At 42.6% G+C, this 16,573-nt stretch overlaps 1 protein-coding gene across 4 annotated transcripts in view; it reads left to right on the top strand.

Annotated features, from left to right (window-relative positions):
* WDPCP (WD repeat containing planar cell polarity effector) overlaps positions 1 to 16,573 on the top strand; it is a 292,680-nt gene that overhangs the window by 147,259 nt on the left and 128,848 nt on the right. For all 4 annotated transcript variants that reach the window (XR_007355596.2, XM_048842681.2, XM_048842680.2 and 1 more), the window contains one exon: positions 5,139 to 5,748. Coding sequence is in view for 3 of the 4 variants with exons in the window: in XM_048842681.2 (XP_048698638.2) it covers positions 5,139 to 5,748 (610 nt within the window). In the remaining variant the exon portion in view is untranslated. The remainder of the gene's footprint in view (positions 1 to 5,138; positions 5,749 to 16,573) is intronic.

Here is a 16,573-nt window from a genome sequence, read left to right on the forward strand (position 1 = left end):
CAGATGGGGACTGAAAACTTAGATCTATCTATGTAAAGGAGGTACTACCCTGTTCTCCTTCCCTAATTCCTGCCTTGTTTCTGTAAATTATGTGTAGCTGCCCTGCCTACTTCCCTTGAGCACCTGAGAGAACTCTAGCTCCTAACTTCCCATTCCCAGGCTGATAGACCACTACACTGTAGCCACTAACACTTCACATTTAGTCGGCATAAATGATTAGATGTGGAGTCTAGGTTAGATACCCTCTCTGGGGATGGGAGGAGAGGCAGTCTAATAGGGAGCTTAAAAAAGGGTAAAATTGTTGGGTTGTTTCCTTGTCACCTAAATTTCACATTCCTCCTTCCATTTATCTCCCTTGTTCATTAGAAGACAAAAGCACATAGGTTGCACATGCCATAACATTTTGCTCTCTGAGAGTTCTTGGCATCCATGTTGGAACTCAGAGGACACCATTTTCCCTTGAATCCCCTTAATGTACTTCCAAAGTTTAATCTGTACTCTCTTTCTGTTGATGTCAGTGGGCTCGGGATCAAGCCCCTGATGAGAAGGAAGAGAATACTAAGTGCCTGGAGAGCTTTAAATAGTCAAGTGAACAATCAGAATCTAAATGGAACCATTTGAAAGAGCTCTTCTGATACCTTAACAGATTTGGCCTATAATGGCTGAAACAAAACAGGACAATAAGACTACTTAAGGACGAAATATTGTCTGTGTTTTAGCTTTAGGAAATTGTAAAGCTTGGGGCTTGTCAACCTGGTTTTAGAAATCACATCCCAATGATGCGTATTGCAGCACCATGTAGACAAGCCCTTAGATCAACACCCCTTCAAAACGCAGACATCTTAATATGTCAGATCATTGCTTTCCTCATGGTTATCCATAAACGGAGGTACCAGCCTCCCTAATTTTCCATAATCCTCCCGATTAATTTTGCAATTACATTTAAAAACTGGTAGGATTAAGTGTGTTTTGTGTCACTCAACCCTCAGGTCAGATGAGCCCAGTGCTGTGGCTGTGGGAGGCATTATTCTCCGTCACCAGAGCCCCATGCAGTGGCACCCACAGCCAGGCTATATTCATATCACACGGGGTGTACCATTTTGTCAGCCAGGGTGGGTCCTCGGTCACGTTTTGAGGTCCCATGGCAGGCGGAGCTGATTCTAGGCCAGGGGCTCAAACACATGGCAGCTGTGTCACTGCTGCAGGAAGCAGAGGGCCAGGCAAAGAACGCCAGCAGTGTCTGGCAGGGACGACACACTGGTCCCCTGGCCTTCTCCTCCAGTGTGGCCAGCAGTAGCATCTGGGCCACATGGGCTTCTCCAGGTCTGTGACACTCCAAGCAGCTGCCTGTGGTACCAGTAAGTACTCTCCACACACCCCAGTGCCACCTGCACCTGATATTGGTGCCTTCTCTTCCTGAGCCTGGCCAACACCAGGCAGCTACCTTCCCTTTCCTCAATCAGACCCCCTTCCATCCCCGCATCTCCACTTCCCCAGCTCAGCAAGCAGCTCCTTTCAGCCCCATCTCTGCTCTCCCAACCCCACCTAATGCCTCTTTCAGCCCATCTAACTGCTCCACTCCAGCACCCCGTGACCTCCCACATCTCCCGCCCCGGTGTACCGGGAGAGAAATTTCTACATGAAGCAGTTAGAGCACAACATGCAGGCCGTGGTTTGGGCAGTGAATCTAGCACCCTAAACCCTACTGACAAAGTGAGCCAAATACGCAAAAAACTCCACGCAAAATGGTTTCAGAATTGCTTGCGCAGGAGTGAGGGTATGTTCCATATCATTGTCAGACCTGGTCATGGCTATTGACGTTTCTATGTGTTTCTTCAGCTAGTACCGCTGTTGTTTTTACTCACATCCACAGAAGTCCCTCTGAAGTGTACCACAAGCATTCATGGCACTACTCCAGAGCTCCCATCTGTGTTTGGCTTTGCACTTTTGGCACTTGATGCTGCTCCAGGCCACCTCCCTGATTTTTTGCATAAATGGCCCTGGAAGTCTCAGAGCAAGGCTGGCACCTTGGTATAAACCTTTTTCATTTTATAATGTGTCGTCAGTCACATTAATATGTAATGACTGAGGTAATTGTTTTGGAAAAAAATAACCTGGAGCCTTCACCTTCTTTTCCCTCACCACCTTTCTAGGTAGCCCCAAAGTACAAATATTGCATGCCATTAATACATGTTCTGACAGTTCAGCTCAGGAACAAAACATGGGGACTTGGAGGAAAGTGTACCTTTCCCACAAACCTTCACACAACAAATCTTCGTTTGTTCAAGAAAAATGTTCAAGAAAAGTAAAGGCAAATGTGGTGCAAACATAGCAACTCAAAAATACTCACCAATAAGTTTGCCCACTATTTACCTGCATTTAGTCATGCCTCCTCTGTATTGGTGAAGATCTCCCCACCAGAGCTTGCATATTTCGTTTAGGTCACTTTGACATATAGGTATAAGCATCCATTATTACTTGGTGACTTCTAATCAAATATAGCTTATACAACATACACTGTGTATACCATACTCCATTTTATGTGCCATTTAGGTTTGATTTAGCATCATTAAAATCAAGGGAGTTTTCCCATTGACTGGAATGGGAGCAGGATCGAGTCCCCTTGCTCAATATTGAATGGAAAGTGATGTCTCTTGTCTTTTCATCTCCTGTCCCTTTTGAATGTGCTAGTTCAAAAGACCCCTTTGAACCTGGGGGAGGCATGAAGTAGATATATAAACTATCCATTTTGCATATACCATCAGGTATCACAGAAAGCTCCAGCCCGCTTCCTTTTTCATAGCCCCTGGATTCCTGGGAGCAAATATCTCTTGCTTCCTAAGGATCAGCTGGGTGCTATTTAGGCTGTTCCAGCCCTTGCTAACAGAGCTGGACAGAAGATAATTCCTTAGTCACAGTTTTAGAGTTCTTGTATTTCCTTTACTCCAATTTAGGTCAAATGTGATTTCTGTTGCATCACCTGAGATGAATTCTCATCAAATACATTTTGAAAATCTAAGCATATTCCATTGTCTCTATTCCCTCTGTCTCCACTGCAGTAATATCTTTGAGGAGGTCCATGCTTAATCACACTTGCCACTCTTGCCTTTTTACCCAGTATGGAAGTAACCAGAATCAATTTCTCTGACTGTTTCTCAAATATTTTCTTTTCTTTTTTTTGCAGGCAATTTCCTACAGGTTTACAGGATTCTAATGAAAACATTATCTAGTTTCTCTGTTGCAACATCCAAAATCACTTCATTAGCCTTTACTGATCTTCTATCCAAAACATCTGTGGTGTTTATAGAGTATTTCTCTTTGCAGGCATAATATCAAAACTCACACCTCTTGTTTTATTTTGCCTATCCATTTGGTAAACACAGTTGTTGTATTGCATATAACTGACATAGCATAAAGTATTAAAATGTACCTCCTTTATGCTAATAATATTCTACATATACTCAATGTCATATAACTCCAGTTCAGCAATACATGCCCCTGGTATCTGTATATTGTTGGTCTTTAGCTTTGTTGCCCTTGGTTTACCTTGTCATTACATTCTCAATGGGTCAGTTTCAGATCTCAGTTACACTGGGGCTAATCCCAGTAACTCAACTGAAATAAACAGAAATCAAAACCAGGTGCACTGACTGCTAGATTTCAGAGTGGTAGCCATGTTAGTCTGTATCAGCAAAAAGAACAAGGAGGACATGTGGCACCTTAGAGACTAACAAATTTATTTGAGCATAATTTTCTACTGCATGCATTTGATGAAGTGGGCTTTAGCCCACGAAAGCTGATGCTCAGATAAATTTGTTAATCTGTAAGGACTCCTTTTCTTTTTACTTTGAGTTAAGTTTCAACTTTTTATATTTCTGTATTTTGAGTTCTGACTGAAACAGGGTGTTCCTTTTTTTTTTTTTTTTTTTTTTTTCCCCCTCCAGGTTAATGATCTGCTCAGTCAACTAATCAGGTTTATTATCCATCTTTTTAACTGCTATTTGCATGCTGCCTGACCTAAAAAATAAGTTTTCCTGACATTTCTGCCTTTAGGGCCTCCAAAATTATTGGCAGGTCAGCAGCATTGGAATATAGTCTAAGGGGTTGCACGGGTGTAACTGGGGGAAGAGTTTGGTGGAGTCTTCCTATTAGTGTTTATTTCAGCATAAACCAAGACAAACAAGCTCATCCCTCTTTTTCTCCTAGGTGAACACTTTTGCTAACCTATTGGCTCCCTCTCTTTAAGAGAAATAGCTATTTATAAAGTAGGCTAGTTATTTATCTACTGCCTATTTTTCCCCATAGCTTCTCTGCTTAAGTACACACCCAGTAGCTCTTGGACATTGTTTTTTTCATCCCATTACAAGTACTTCCTGTCTTCCCGTACGCCTAGTTCTTACAATTATCCATCTGTTGTCTTTGTATCATCCTGTTTTTGTGCTCTGCCTCTAGTTTATTCAACCTGCAATTTTTACAGCTAGTCCTGCTTCTCTGTTTTCATACAGTCATTTACTCTGAATCTAAACCAGCTAGGTTTCATTCATGAACCTCTCCTCATCTTGCATTCACTATCACAGGTTTTTGATACATATTGTTTCTACCACTGCTGTACAACCAACAGTGCCCACACAGCATTTGCTCTTGCCACATCCCAGAGCAAACAATCACAAACATTTTGCTCTTGATACACTGTGTAATTTTATTGTTGTTGATTTTTTTTAAAGTGAATAATCAGCTATTCTTGGCATTCAGTCAGCAGCTCCTTTCCTTGTTTTCTTCTAGGAATGAGACTGTTACAGGGGTTGTCTTCTCTTGTGTCTTCTGTTCTGCTAACCTCTTAAGCTCTCTGTGTAGACAAATAATGTTCAGGCTGTGTTGTGTTATATTTTTGCCAAACAGATTACCCTTTAAAAATAAATAAAAGGTTTAAAAATCTATTTGTAACATATGATAATTTGTTTAGTTTATTGAGCTGTGAGAATATGGTATGGCTTTTATATTCTAAACTGTTAGCATTTCATTAAATATAATTGATGGATTTGTCTTGCAGAATATATATGGAGGAGTATATTTTGAAAACGGTAAAAATAGGAACGAATTGTTATAAATGACTCAAAATATTCTGGATTTTTTTTCAGGTTCTGAGTTACATCCGTACAGAATGGGATCCACTTGATGCTAGCTTTAGCACGACTCAGCCTTACCAGGTTCACACAGTGGAACACTCCATCAGCGCAGACAAAGAGCCCATGGCTGACAGCTGCATCTATGAGTGGGTTAGGAACAAAATTCAGTGCATGGCAGTCACCAGAATTCCACTAAGATCCAAGGCCATCTGTTGTTGCAGGAACATTGCAGAAGACAAGCTCTTCCTAGGCTGTGAAGATTCTTCAATAATTCTGTATGAAGCCCACCAGAGAGTGACTCGGTTAGCCCAGGCAGAACTGTTGCCTGCTTTAATAAACTGCCACCCCAGTGGAGCCATATTTGTGGTTGGCAGCTCTCAAGGGGAGCTGCAGCTTTTTGACATGGCACTGTCCCCAATTAAAATACAGCTTCTGGCAGAAGACTGCTCACCTAAAGCAACTTTGCAATTCAGTAAACGGTTTGATGTGTCTTGCAGCCTCACCCAGATACAATGGGCAGTTCCTCACACTGCGTCTGACAGGGACAACAGCATGGATGTTCATGACCTTCTGTTAATTCAGTTCGACAAAGGACCTTTAGGAGTACTTCAGTTTAAACTCGGTAAGTCACTCAGCACGTGTACTGTACATTAAGGTCTCTAGGCAATACCCCTTCTTCACCAGCTTCTCTCATTTTGAAGGATATTGCTCACTTTAATATCAAAATTGCTTATGTTCCAAATTAATTTGATGTCCCCTCATACAGTGACTAACAGAATAGAAACCTGGCCTGTGACGGGGGCTCCTAGGTGCAACTACAACAAAAAAAATTATTTACACCAGAAATACAGAATCATAGTTCTTTTCTGAGTGCTTGCATATGCCCATTCCACTTTAGATGCCTTTTCACTGAAGGCAGAAAACTTTTTCCCTTACGGGTACCCATTGGGGTGGCTCATGCAGCCTCCACATGCTCAAGGGTATAAAGGGGCAGGGCTGTCCTAATCCCCCTCACTTCCTTTTCACCCCCCTTGGTCGGTAGTCAAATGTGTGTGTGAGCTTCTCACGCTCTTTCCTGTTCTCTCTTTAGAAATACTTTTTCTCGAGTTTTGTATTGTAAGTAGTATAGTTGTAGTTATAATCTTAGTCAGTGGTACTCGTTTATGAAAAATTCTTGGTTTTTATCTTATTTTTCTTCAAGCGTTTAGCTCGGTATCGGAGCTTGCCTAAATCTCTGGGATTTAAGCGCTGTTCTGGCTATAACAAGTCTATGCCTGTCAGAGATTCTCACTCTTGCTCTTTAAAGTGTTTGGGAGAAGGACCCCTGTCTCTAAGGGGTTTAAGACCATGACTGAGGAACTGAGGGAAGTTTGACTTTGAGATATCCTGATGGAAGCAGCTTTGTATCCCCCATTTGGAATCCAGCCACTTGCTACATGGGGATTGTGACTCAATTCTGCCTCAGAAGGCACCACCAGACTTGGCAGCATCCTGATGTTGAAATTTGTAGAGATGAGGCCAGATGATGCTAAGAAGGAGTTCAGAGCTCTTGTAAGTGAAAGTCTGGAAGCAAGATCATCTTTACAGGCTGCATTGCATGCGGCAGATTCAGCAGCTCAGGTGACAGCAACAGTAGTCACTATGCATCGTGCTTCTTGGCTGTAGTCATCTGACATTGAAGTCCAACAGACAATTGAGGACTTGCCCTTTGAGGGCCCAGATTTACTTCCTGAGAAGGCAGATGAAGCTTTGCATTCTCTTAAGGATTCTTGGGTCACCCTCATGTCTTTTGGCCATTTGTACTCCAGGCCCTAAGAGAAAGCAATTCTGCCTGCAGGTCCAGCAAAGGTACCCATTCTGCCTGATAAGGCAGCTGGTTCAGTCCAGGAGATGCTATAAGTCTCAGAGGGACAGATCTCTTCCTGCCACCTTCTGCTACCTCCAAAAAATCCATAACATCTAAGTCTATTTGACTCCTTAATCGAGGCCAGTGAACCGCTCACTCTAAATTCCCCTCCCTTTGGCAGAAGGTAGTCCCACAGGTTGCTGGGACCCACATTACAACAGATTGATAGGTTCTAAGCATGGTTCAACTGGGATATACTCAGCAATTTACCCCTGTTTCCCCCTCCACCCTCTTCCTCATCCTTTTCAGGGACCATTCTCACAATACTGTATTAATTCAGGAAGGTCAGTCTCTGTTACAATTAGGGGTAAAAAAGGACTTGGGGGAATAGATTCTGTTCCCATTATTTTCTCCTTCCACAGTCCAAACGAGGCCTGCGAAACATCAACAGATACGTAAAGAAGATGAAGTTTCATATGGTAATGCTAGCATCTTTTATCCCATCCCTAGACCCCAGTGACTGGCTTGCTTCCCTTGACCTTAAAAGATGCCTATTTCCATGTGGCCAATTCACCAGAGCCACAGGAGCTTCTTAAGATTTGTTGTAGCAGATATTCATTATCAGACTACAGTCCTCTCCTTTGACCTGTCCTCAGTCCCTCAAAGTCTTCAAGAAGTGCAAGACAGTGGTTGTGGCACATCTCAGGATGGCCAGGGTCCAGGAGTACCCATATCTGGACAATTCATTAGATTAAGGTTGGTCCAGACAGCAAGTAATAGTAGCCATTGAGAAGCTCCAGTCCCTCTGTTCCTCATTGGGCCTGTTGATCAACAAGGGTGTGTCATTTCTTCTCCCTGTACAGCAAATCAAATTAATAGGAACTGTTCTCAACTCAACCAAAGCAAGAGTGTCTTTACTGCAGGCCAGGTTTCAGGCAATATTGGACCTATGCAAAGACTTCAGTGCATATCCTCGTATGACAGTGAAGAATTGTCTGAAACGTCTAGATCACATGGCATCTTGTACATATGTGACTCAGCACACCAGACTTCACCTTAGAGTCATGCAGAGGTGGTTGAAGTCTGACTACCATCTCTCTCATCCTCCGCTGGACTTGCTGATTCACATACCTGCAAGTGTTTTGTCATCCCTGGACTGGCAGATGGATCCAGCCAGTGTATGCAATGGGTTCCTTTTGCCCAAACCCTGTCCTACATGACCATAGTCACAGAGGCTTCATCTCTCAGTTGGCAGGGAGCTCATTTAGGGGCCTTTCAGACTCAAGATCTCTGGTCAAATTAGGATCTCTCTCTCCACATCAGTGTTCAAGAACTTTGACCTATCTGCCTGGCCTTTCCAGTGTTTCTTCCCCACATCCCAGGTTTTTCTGTAAGGATGCACATAGATAACACTGCTACAGTGTTATATGTAAACAACCAGGGTCAGATCCCCGTGCCAAGGGGCAATGAACCTCTGGTCTTTCAGCATCAGGAACAAGATTACACTCAAAGCATTTCATCTTCATGAGTCTCAGAACTGTCTGGCAGACCATCTCAGCAGATCATTCAGCAAAGATATGAACGGTCCCTCAGACCTGACATAGCTAAGTCTATTTTTCAGATATGGGGAAGGCCAGAAATAGACCTATTCACCACCCAACAGAACAGGAAGTGTCACCGGTTCTGTTCAAGAGCAGGTCACAGTCCAGGGTCTATGTCAGATGCCTTCTTTCTGTCCTGGAAAGGGAAACATCTTTACACTTTTCCTCCCATCCCTATGGTGCTGAGAGTTTTGAGCAAGCTCAGACATGATCACTCTATCCTAATTTCGATAGCACCAGTCACACCCCATCAGCATTCATTTTCGGACCAGGTGATCATTTTGATACCATACTTCTCCCTCAGATTTTGGACATAGTTTTGTAGACCACAGCCAGATGCTGCGTCCCAGCTCTCCTGGCTGACACCTGACTGCTTGGATGATCAGTGGTTAACTCCCCCAGAATCCATCTGTTCCCTTGGAATGCAAAAATATTGTTTTAAATATCAGAAAACCCTCCAGCAGGTATACTTACTTCAAGAAATGGAAGAGGTTGTCTGTGGTCCCAGCAGAAAGATACCTGACCTTCACAGGCTCCCAGTCCTCTTATTCTGGATTATCTGCTTCACCTAAAGGGAAAAAGACTTTCTGTCCATTCCCTGAGGATTCATCGGGCAGCTGTCTCCAGATACCATCCTTCTGTAACAGAAACATTTATTTTTTCCAACTCTCTGACTCTTAAGTTCTTGAAAGGTTTGGTTTGGCTTATCTGACTTATTAGGGACTCAGTACCATCCTGAGACCTAAGTTTGGTTCTTGCGGTTTTAATGGGCCCCTCTTTTGAACCTGTAGTAACATGCTCGTTTTCTCATCTCTTCAATGAAAGTAGCATTCAGCCAGGAGGGTAGCAGAAGTTCACACCTCAAATTTCTCACTAAAGTGGTATGGGCTTTTCATCCGAATCAGCCTATATACTTACCAACTCTTTCCCCTAAAACTTACTCTCACAAAGGTGAGGTAAAACTTCATACTTTGAACATTTGTAGGGCGTTAGCCTTTTACCAGAACAGGACTAGCTGGTTTAGAATGTCTTTACAGTTAGTTGACTCCTTTGCTGACAGCATGAAGGTCAAGCTGTCACTTCACAGAGGATTTCTTCCTAGATTTCCTCGTATATTCATCTATGCTCAATATTGTTATGGTTCCACTACCGTAGAGTTTTATCACACTCTACAAGAGCACAAACACTGCCAGTTGCTTTTTTGGGTCACGTTCGCATCCGTGACATTTGTTCATATGTTCACTGCTCATTGTGCTTTCTCCCAAACCTCAAGAGATGATGCTAGATTTGGGAGAATGGTGTTGCAGTCCTTGCTTAGATAAACTCCGATACCCTCCTCCATCTGCAACTGTCTGTGAGTCACCCAAAGTGAATGGATGTGTGCAAGAACTCACAGAATAAAAACAGTTACATGCCTGTTTGGTAACTGTTGTTCTCCATGACCTACCCTCCTTCCCTTCTGCATTGGAGTAACAGCATATACTGGCTTCCAGCGTGAAGAAACTGAGAGTGTCAGGGTGGTCCTCTCAGCTAGCAGCATGGGTGTGCAGCGGGCGCATGCAACGCCTCAACAGGTATTGCTATGGGGGGAAAATTCTCCAGCTTTGGTGCACTGATGCATGAATGGTGGGTGTGTGTGTGTGTGTGTGTGTGTGTGTCCCTCCCTCCTGTTGGGTCTTCGTCAAACCGTGCATCCCACATTTGGGCTGTGACATATTGAGAGGTGTGGTAAAATCGACCATGAATCTGTTTAATGTTCTTCCTGACTCCAGTGTATGTGATACCCCATTTCCTTTCTTCAAAACTCTTCGTAAGAGGCAAATGTTTTTGTATATTTAAGGGTGGAGAGTCTATAAATTAACATATTCAGAGTTGTGAACCAAGGTAGAAAGTAACTAGCATTTATAGCACATTTCATCTGTAAAGCTCAAGAGTTCTGTACAAAGGCAAAGAAGCATTATTATCCCCAGGGGGGTTACAAATGGAGAAACTGAGGCACAAAGATGCTAAATGACTTTCCAAAGTTATGCAGCAAGTCAGGGGATGATGCAGGAATAGAGCCCTATAGAGAGCTAATTTTCCTCTCAGGAGAATCAGGATTGACTCCATTCAAATCAAGAGAGTGTAAAGCCAGGGTAAGTGAGAGGAGAATCAAGTGTAAGTCTCCTGACCCTGAATTCAGTGCTGTGACAGAGAGCCATGTCGGACGTACCTATACTGGGAAATTTCAGCATTTTTTCCCACTGCTTGTCCTGCAAGGTGAAGGTGCTAGCATTGATCTTGTTCGTGTGTTTTTACTACCATGTAAATCCCTATTGAGATCACAACAAACTCCAGCTGATTTTTTTTAGTCAGGAGGCAGTGGGAGCTAGATCCACAAAGGGACTTAGGCATTGCAGTGCCTAACTCCTAGGCACCCTTCTGCCAAGTGAAATTCTCAGCCCTGAGTTAAGCACCCTAGCTCTGTATACAGTGAGTGGAGAGAGACACATGCTTAAGATATGGATCTTCAGCAACCAGCAAGCTGAGTGGAGAGCTGCCTAAGCCAGCCAGGAGTGAAAGGCAGAGGGAAGGGGTGGGGCTTAGGGCCCAGATCCATAAAAATATTTAATGGCCTAGTCCCTACTGATCTTGGGCCTTAGGCACCTGTCTGACAGGCCACATAGATGTGCCTCCCTCCACTCAGGATCTCCAGCTGTGAAACCTGTCTTGGAGGTAGGTGCTAAGCCAGGTCAACTGTTTAAGTAGCCTATGCCCTTTCTCCCGAAAAATGATCCCAGGTTTGCTGTGAGAACGCATACAGAATTGGGACCTGCGGGCAAGATGGGTAGGGGAAGGTCTAGTTTGAGAAGGCTGCCATGGCTTAGGCATAAGCTAACTCTCCCAGCAGCACTGTGAGGTAGGACAGCTTTGCACATGCCTACTGGCAGAAAGGTAGGCACACACTGGGTTAGGTGGCAGCTGAGTGGTGGTTTTGAGAATGTCGGTGGCATCTGAATGTTGGGCGTAGGCACCTGAAGAGGCAGTTAGGCACCTAAGTACCTTGGTGGTTCTAGCCCTGAGTTTTTTGACAAGTCTGTCCATGATATCTGTGTTCCTCAATGATATTCAAGTATCCTTCTATGGAAAGAAAAAGAGACTGATTAAAAATACTGAAAACCTCCGTTTAATTGAGCAAATAGTTTCTGAAAGTGAAAGCCGACACTAAAAGTGATTCAGATAAAACAGTCTTCAAGGTGTAATGACAGATCGGTAAACTGATACCATGTGGCTTTAGCAACCAGGAAAATGTCAGATTTAGCCGTATTTTTATTGTTTAAAAAGAGCTGGCCTGATTGTCACTGTTATCCAAAAATAGTACTCAAGAAAAATGTTTGTAGATTGCCATTTTTTACGAGATAATGCTGCTCCACCGTGTCCAATAGGGCTTAGCGGTTGTAAAACACCAGGCAGAACACTAATGAAAGCATCTGTTTGATGTTTTTATGCATGTTGTCCATTTAAAAAAATAAACCTCTAAATTACCTGGTGACCTGTCAAACAGAAGGCATTCTGCCCATAAATACCTTGCTTTTCTTCAGTCCTCCCTTGTGAGGTCTACTCACGACAGCTTTTCAGAAGGCACAGCTTTCCCCTTCCTATCTCTAGCTCATTTATGTTCTTATTAAGGCAAACAGGCGCTCAGTGCAGGGACTTAGAGGCCTTCCTGCTAATTGCCAGCTTGTAAACTTAATTGGACAGTCTCCCTGGGCACTGTTCCTAAATCAATTAGGCAATGAGTTGGCTCTCACCTCTTTTTCCCAAGTATGTCGCTTGGAAGCGCACTACCCAAGAGAAGTCAAGCATCCAAATGGGAAGATGTTGACCTCCACAGTGGAAAGTTATCACATTTTAAAATTCATTCTGTATATTACCGTCAAATCTCTTCTTCATAGAAGACCATGGTGTTCCCCCACATAGTCAGCTATGCGAGTCATAATATAAAGTCCTCTATTGCTTCAGTGTTCTCTTAACTTTCTCTCTGCTTGCCACATTAACAAGGTGAAATACTGCACTGATTAGTCACTCTTCGTTGCTGAGATCTGCAGTTTTTAAGGCCTCTGTTAATTAATAATTAATATACATACTAATTATAAAAAAATACATTAGAGGTGTGTGACAGAAAAACAGACATTCAGCACTCAAAGCTATCATTAACTTGCTGTGTTATGCCTATGTGGAATAGCTAATGTGCTGTGTTAGGACACGCTACTGGGAACCTCCCATCAGCAATGTCTGTGTATAACAGGATAGTTTAAAGATGCAGTTGTAGTTTCTGAGACTGCATACATGCCTGAAGTTACGTTTGTGCATAAGTACCCTGCTGAATCAATGTCTATAGCAAGAATTTCTCTGTTTTTGGCTCTAAATATCTGTAAATAATGTGGCTATTATGGGTTTTTTATATGCAATATGTTAGAATCAGCAGATCTATACAAAAAGAATAAAGTTTCAGGGCAATAATGATACCAATCTTGTCCTAGAGACATAGTATACTACATTAGATTTCATTAACATATAAACAAACATCTTCATCTTCAAACAAACAATTCCCTTCACAATTAACATGAAGATTACTTACCTTGTGCAATACTTTAAAACATACTATAAACACTAATGAAGAATGACTACCATAACAATTAGATACTATCATTACCAGAAATATGCATGTATAAACTATGTCAATGTAAAAACAGCAATTACACAAAGTACCCATACTATAAATTCAAGTGTCAAATGTAATCTAATAGGCAAGCATGTGTTTTCTTTAAATAATACTGTAAAAATTAAAAAAGGCATTATTTTATTCTCTTTAGCAAACAAAGCCTTTCAAATGGTCTGAAAACATCAAGCATGGTGTACCAGGTTCTCCAAGCCACTGGCTGGTCATTGACATCTGGCTATACCTATTTTCCAGCTTTCTTGCTTCTTTGCCTGTGCAAACTACACCCACAATTGAATTTAGGAAAGTTTTAGTGAGATATGGTTTTCTGCAGCTTGTCTCTGCTCTTCTCCACTGGAAGAAGGTTCTCTCCTTGCCATCCTTTGTGTCTTTGACTGCAATTCTTGGGGTCAGTTTTCTCTTTCCTACTGGTATGTTTTTCTTAAAATTGGGGTTGGGTGACAATTTCGGAACATCTGTGATAATCTTAAAATAAATTTAGTTTCCTTTTTTCCTTTACATGGAAAAAATTGACAATATATTCTCTTAGTAGATTTCAGAGATATTTTAGAAATATACTGTTTCATGGCGGAAACCATCAACTCTGACCAGACATCTGAGGTCTTAGGTAACAGTTTTAAATGTACACAGTATTTGGACCTAGTATTCAAACGAGGTACACAGCTGAGAATATTAGTCATAGTGCATATATGCTGTAGGTAGCCACATTGATGTGATCAGCTGGCTAGTCAATTATAATATAGAATGCTATTTGCTGGAGCATTCTGGGCATGTGCAAAAGTGTAGACCCGGGATTGGGAATGCATTTATAACTTCAACCTCTAGAGAACAAGAATTATACATAAATCATCTTCTTTTACAGTGGGGAGCATGATGGTCAGTTTATTTCATTTTGATAGGTATGTTAACTCTGATTTTCAGCAATTCTTATCTATAATTGAAAGGTGCATTGGTGTTGGTGTCTGTAAAAAGATAGCTGGCCCTTTAAATGAAATCAGGCCCCACTTTTCTGTTCCAGTCCAGGTGAGTGCTAGTTTGGGATAATGAGGAGTGTGGGGCTGCCCATGGGTGTTACAAAATAAGAGACAAGCCAAAGTAAAGGGAGAGTACAGAATCTAGAATCCTGAGAGTGAGGCCTGGTCTACACTGAAAAGTTATATCAGCATCGCTATGTCGGTCAGGGGTGTGAAAAACCCCCACACACCCCGACCCACGTAGCTATGCCGACATAACCCCCAGTGTAGATGCAGCTGTGCGGGTGGAAGAGGGCTTCTGCTGACACAGCTAACTTTGTTCGGGAGTTGGTTATTCCTACACCGACAGCAATCCCCCTTCGGTCTACACTATGGGGCTATGCTGGTATAGTCTCTGTAGTATAGGTGTACCCAGAGAAAGTGAGAGCCCGAATGAATGCTCAGAACAAGAGCAGAGCTGGGCTCAGAGCTTCAGGGAAGAGATTTCCCCTGAAGGAGGGAGCAGTAACAGTTCCCTAGTGAGCAGTGGCGCCAGATCAGGCTGATGAAAGAAGAAGACAGTGAAGCAGTCAAGGGATTACCTAAAATTTTTCCCAGGCCAGAAAGTCACCTCCAGAGAGGGCTGAAAAGGAAGATGCCTGCTGGCTCTCTGAGCCAGACAGCTGAAGCCCGAGGGTCAGAGAGGACTGACGGCTGGGGAATGGATGAGACTGCTGTTTGTCTCCAGCCAGGAACTAGAGCCAGGCCTGAGAATGAACCAGGGCAGAGAATACCCCAGCAAGAAGGGCTGGGACGAGGCATGGTGAGAGATGCTGGAGCCGTACCTGAGAGCCTGAGTGCAGTGAGAGGTGCCGGAGCTGTACCTGGTGTGTTGACAGACTGTTGGGATTTGATTCTGGATTATGGTTGTGTGACTTTTGTAATAAATTAACCCACAAAGGAATATTTATGTTTGGAAAGCTTGTGCAGAGTTACTGGGGACTCTGGAAGAGGGAAATAGAGGAAGGGGCTGCATGCAGGGCCACCCTGAGGGCATGAGCAGGCATCCTGGAAGCGGCCACTCTTTCATATTGTCTCACAGGGTCACATTCTTCTTTAAAATTAAATACTGAAGAAAGACCTCAAATTGTGGATTTTGCTTAGCTGGAGGTAACTTTTGTGCTTGACACATAATGTGGAGGCTCTGACTGTTTACTGTAGGATCATAGAGGATCCCATAGCACTTTCTCTCTAATAGTGTTAGAACTTGATCCAACTTCCTTTAAAGTCAGGGGATCCCAAATTCATAATGTCCTAGTATAATTCCAAGCCCAATATTTATATGCTGGCCTACCTAAAAAAATTCCTTCTAGTTACATAAGAACTGTTATACCTAATCAGACCCATGACCCATCTAGTTCAGTATGCCATCTCTTGCAGGAGCCATCACAGAATTCTTCAGAGGAAGGTGCAAGAACCTGGCTGTAGGCAGATGCGGGCTAATCTTCCCACCACATTATGTTTCATTGTAATCTCCAATAAATAGAGGTTGCCTTAAGCAAGCCCTGAAACACAAGGTTTAATATCTCTTCCAAAATCTTTGTGAGCGTTAGCTATTCTAAGTACCAGATATTCTTTTTATCTATATAAATGTGCAATCCCTTTTTGAAATTTGCTAAATTCTTGGCTCCAATGTCATCCTGTGGCAATGAGTTCCATGGTCTAATTCCACATTTTATGAAAAACTATTTCCTTTATCAGTTTTGAATTTGCCACCTTCCAATTTCATTGAATATCCCCTTTGCTCTTACCTTATAAGAACAGAAGTTCTCAAGCTACCTTCTCTATAGTATTTGTTATTCTATATATTTTTATCATGTCCCCTCTTAGTTGTCTCCTTTCTAAGGTAAACCACCCCAGTCCTTTCAATTTCTCTTCATGAGTTTTTCCATAACCATTCTTGCCTCCCTTCTCTGAACCCCCTGTAATTGTTCAATATCTTTTTTGAGATGTGATGACCAATATTGCACAGAGTATTCTCGAAGAGACTGCACCACTGATTTACATAAAGGCACTATAGTATTTTCCTCATTGTTCTCAACCCCCATCCTTATGCGTCCTATCATTTTGTTTGCTTTTCTAACCAGAGCTGCACATCAAACGGAGGTCCTCATTGAGCTGTCTGTGATTCCCAGTTCCCTTTTCTGAGTTGATACAGTTAATTTAGAACCTTGTAAGGTATATGAATTACTTACATTTTTTTCCTTCCAACGTTCATTACTCTGCATTCATGACATTGAATTTCATTTGTCATCATGTTGCCT

This window comes from Caretta caretta, chromosome 3 (genome assembly GCF_965140235.1).
Source record: "Caretta caretta isolate rCarCar2 chromosome 3, rCarCar1.hap1, whole genome shotgun sequence".
NCBI lineage: Eukaryota > Metazoa > Chordata > Testudines > Cheloniidae > Caretta > Caretta caretta.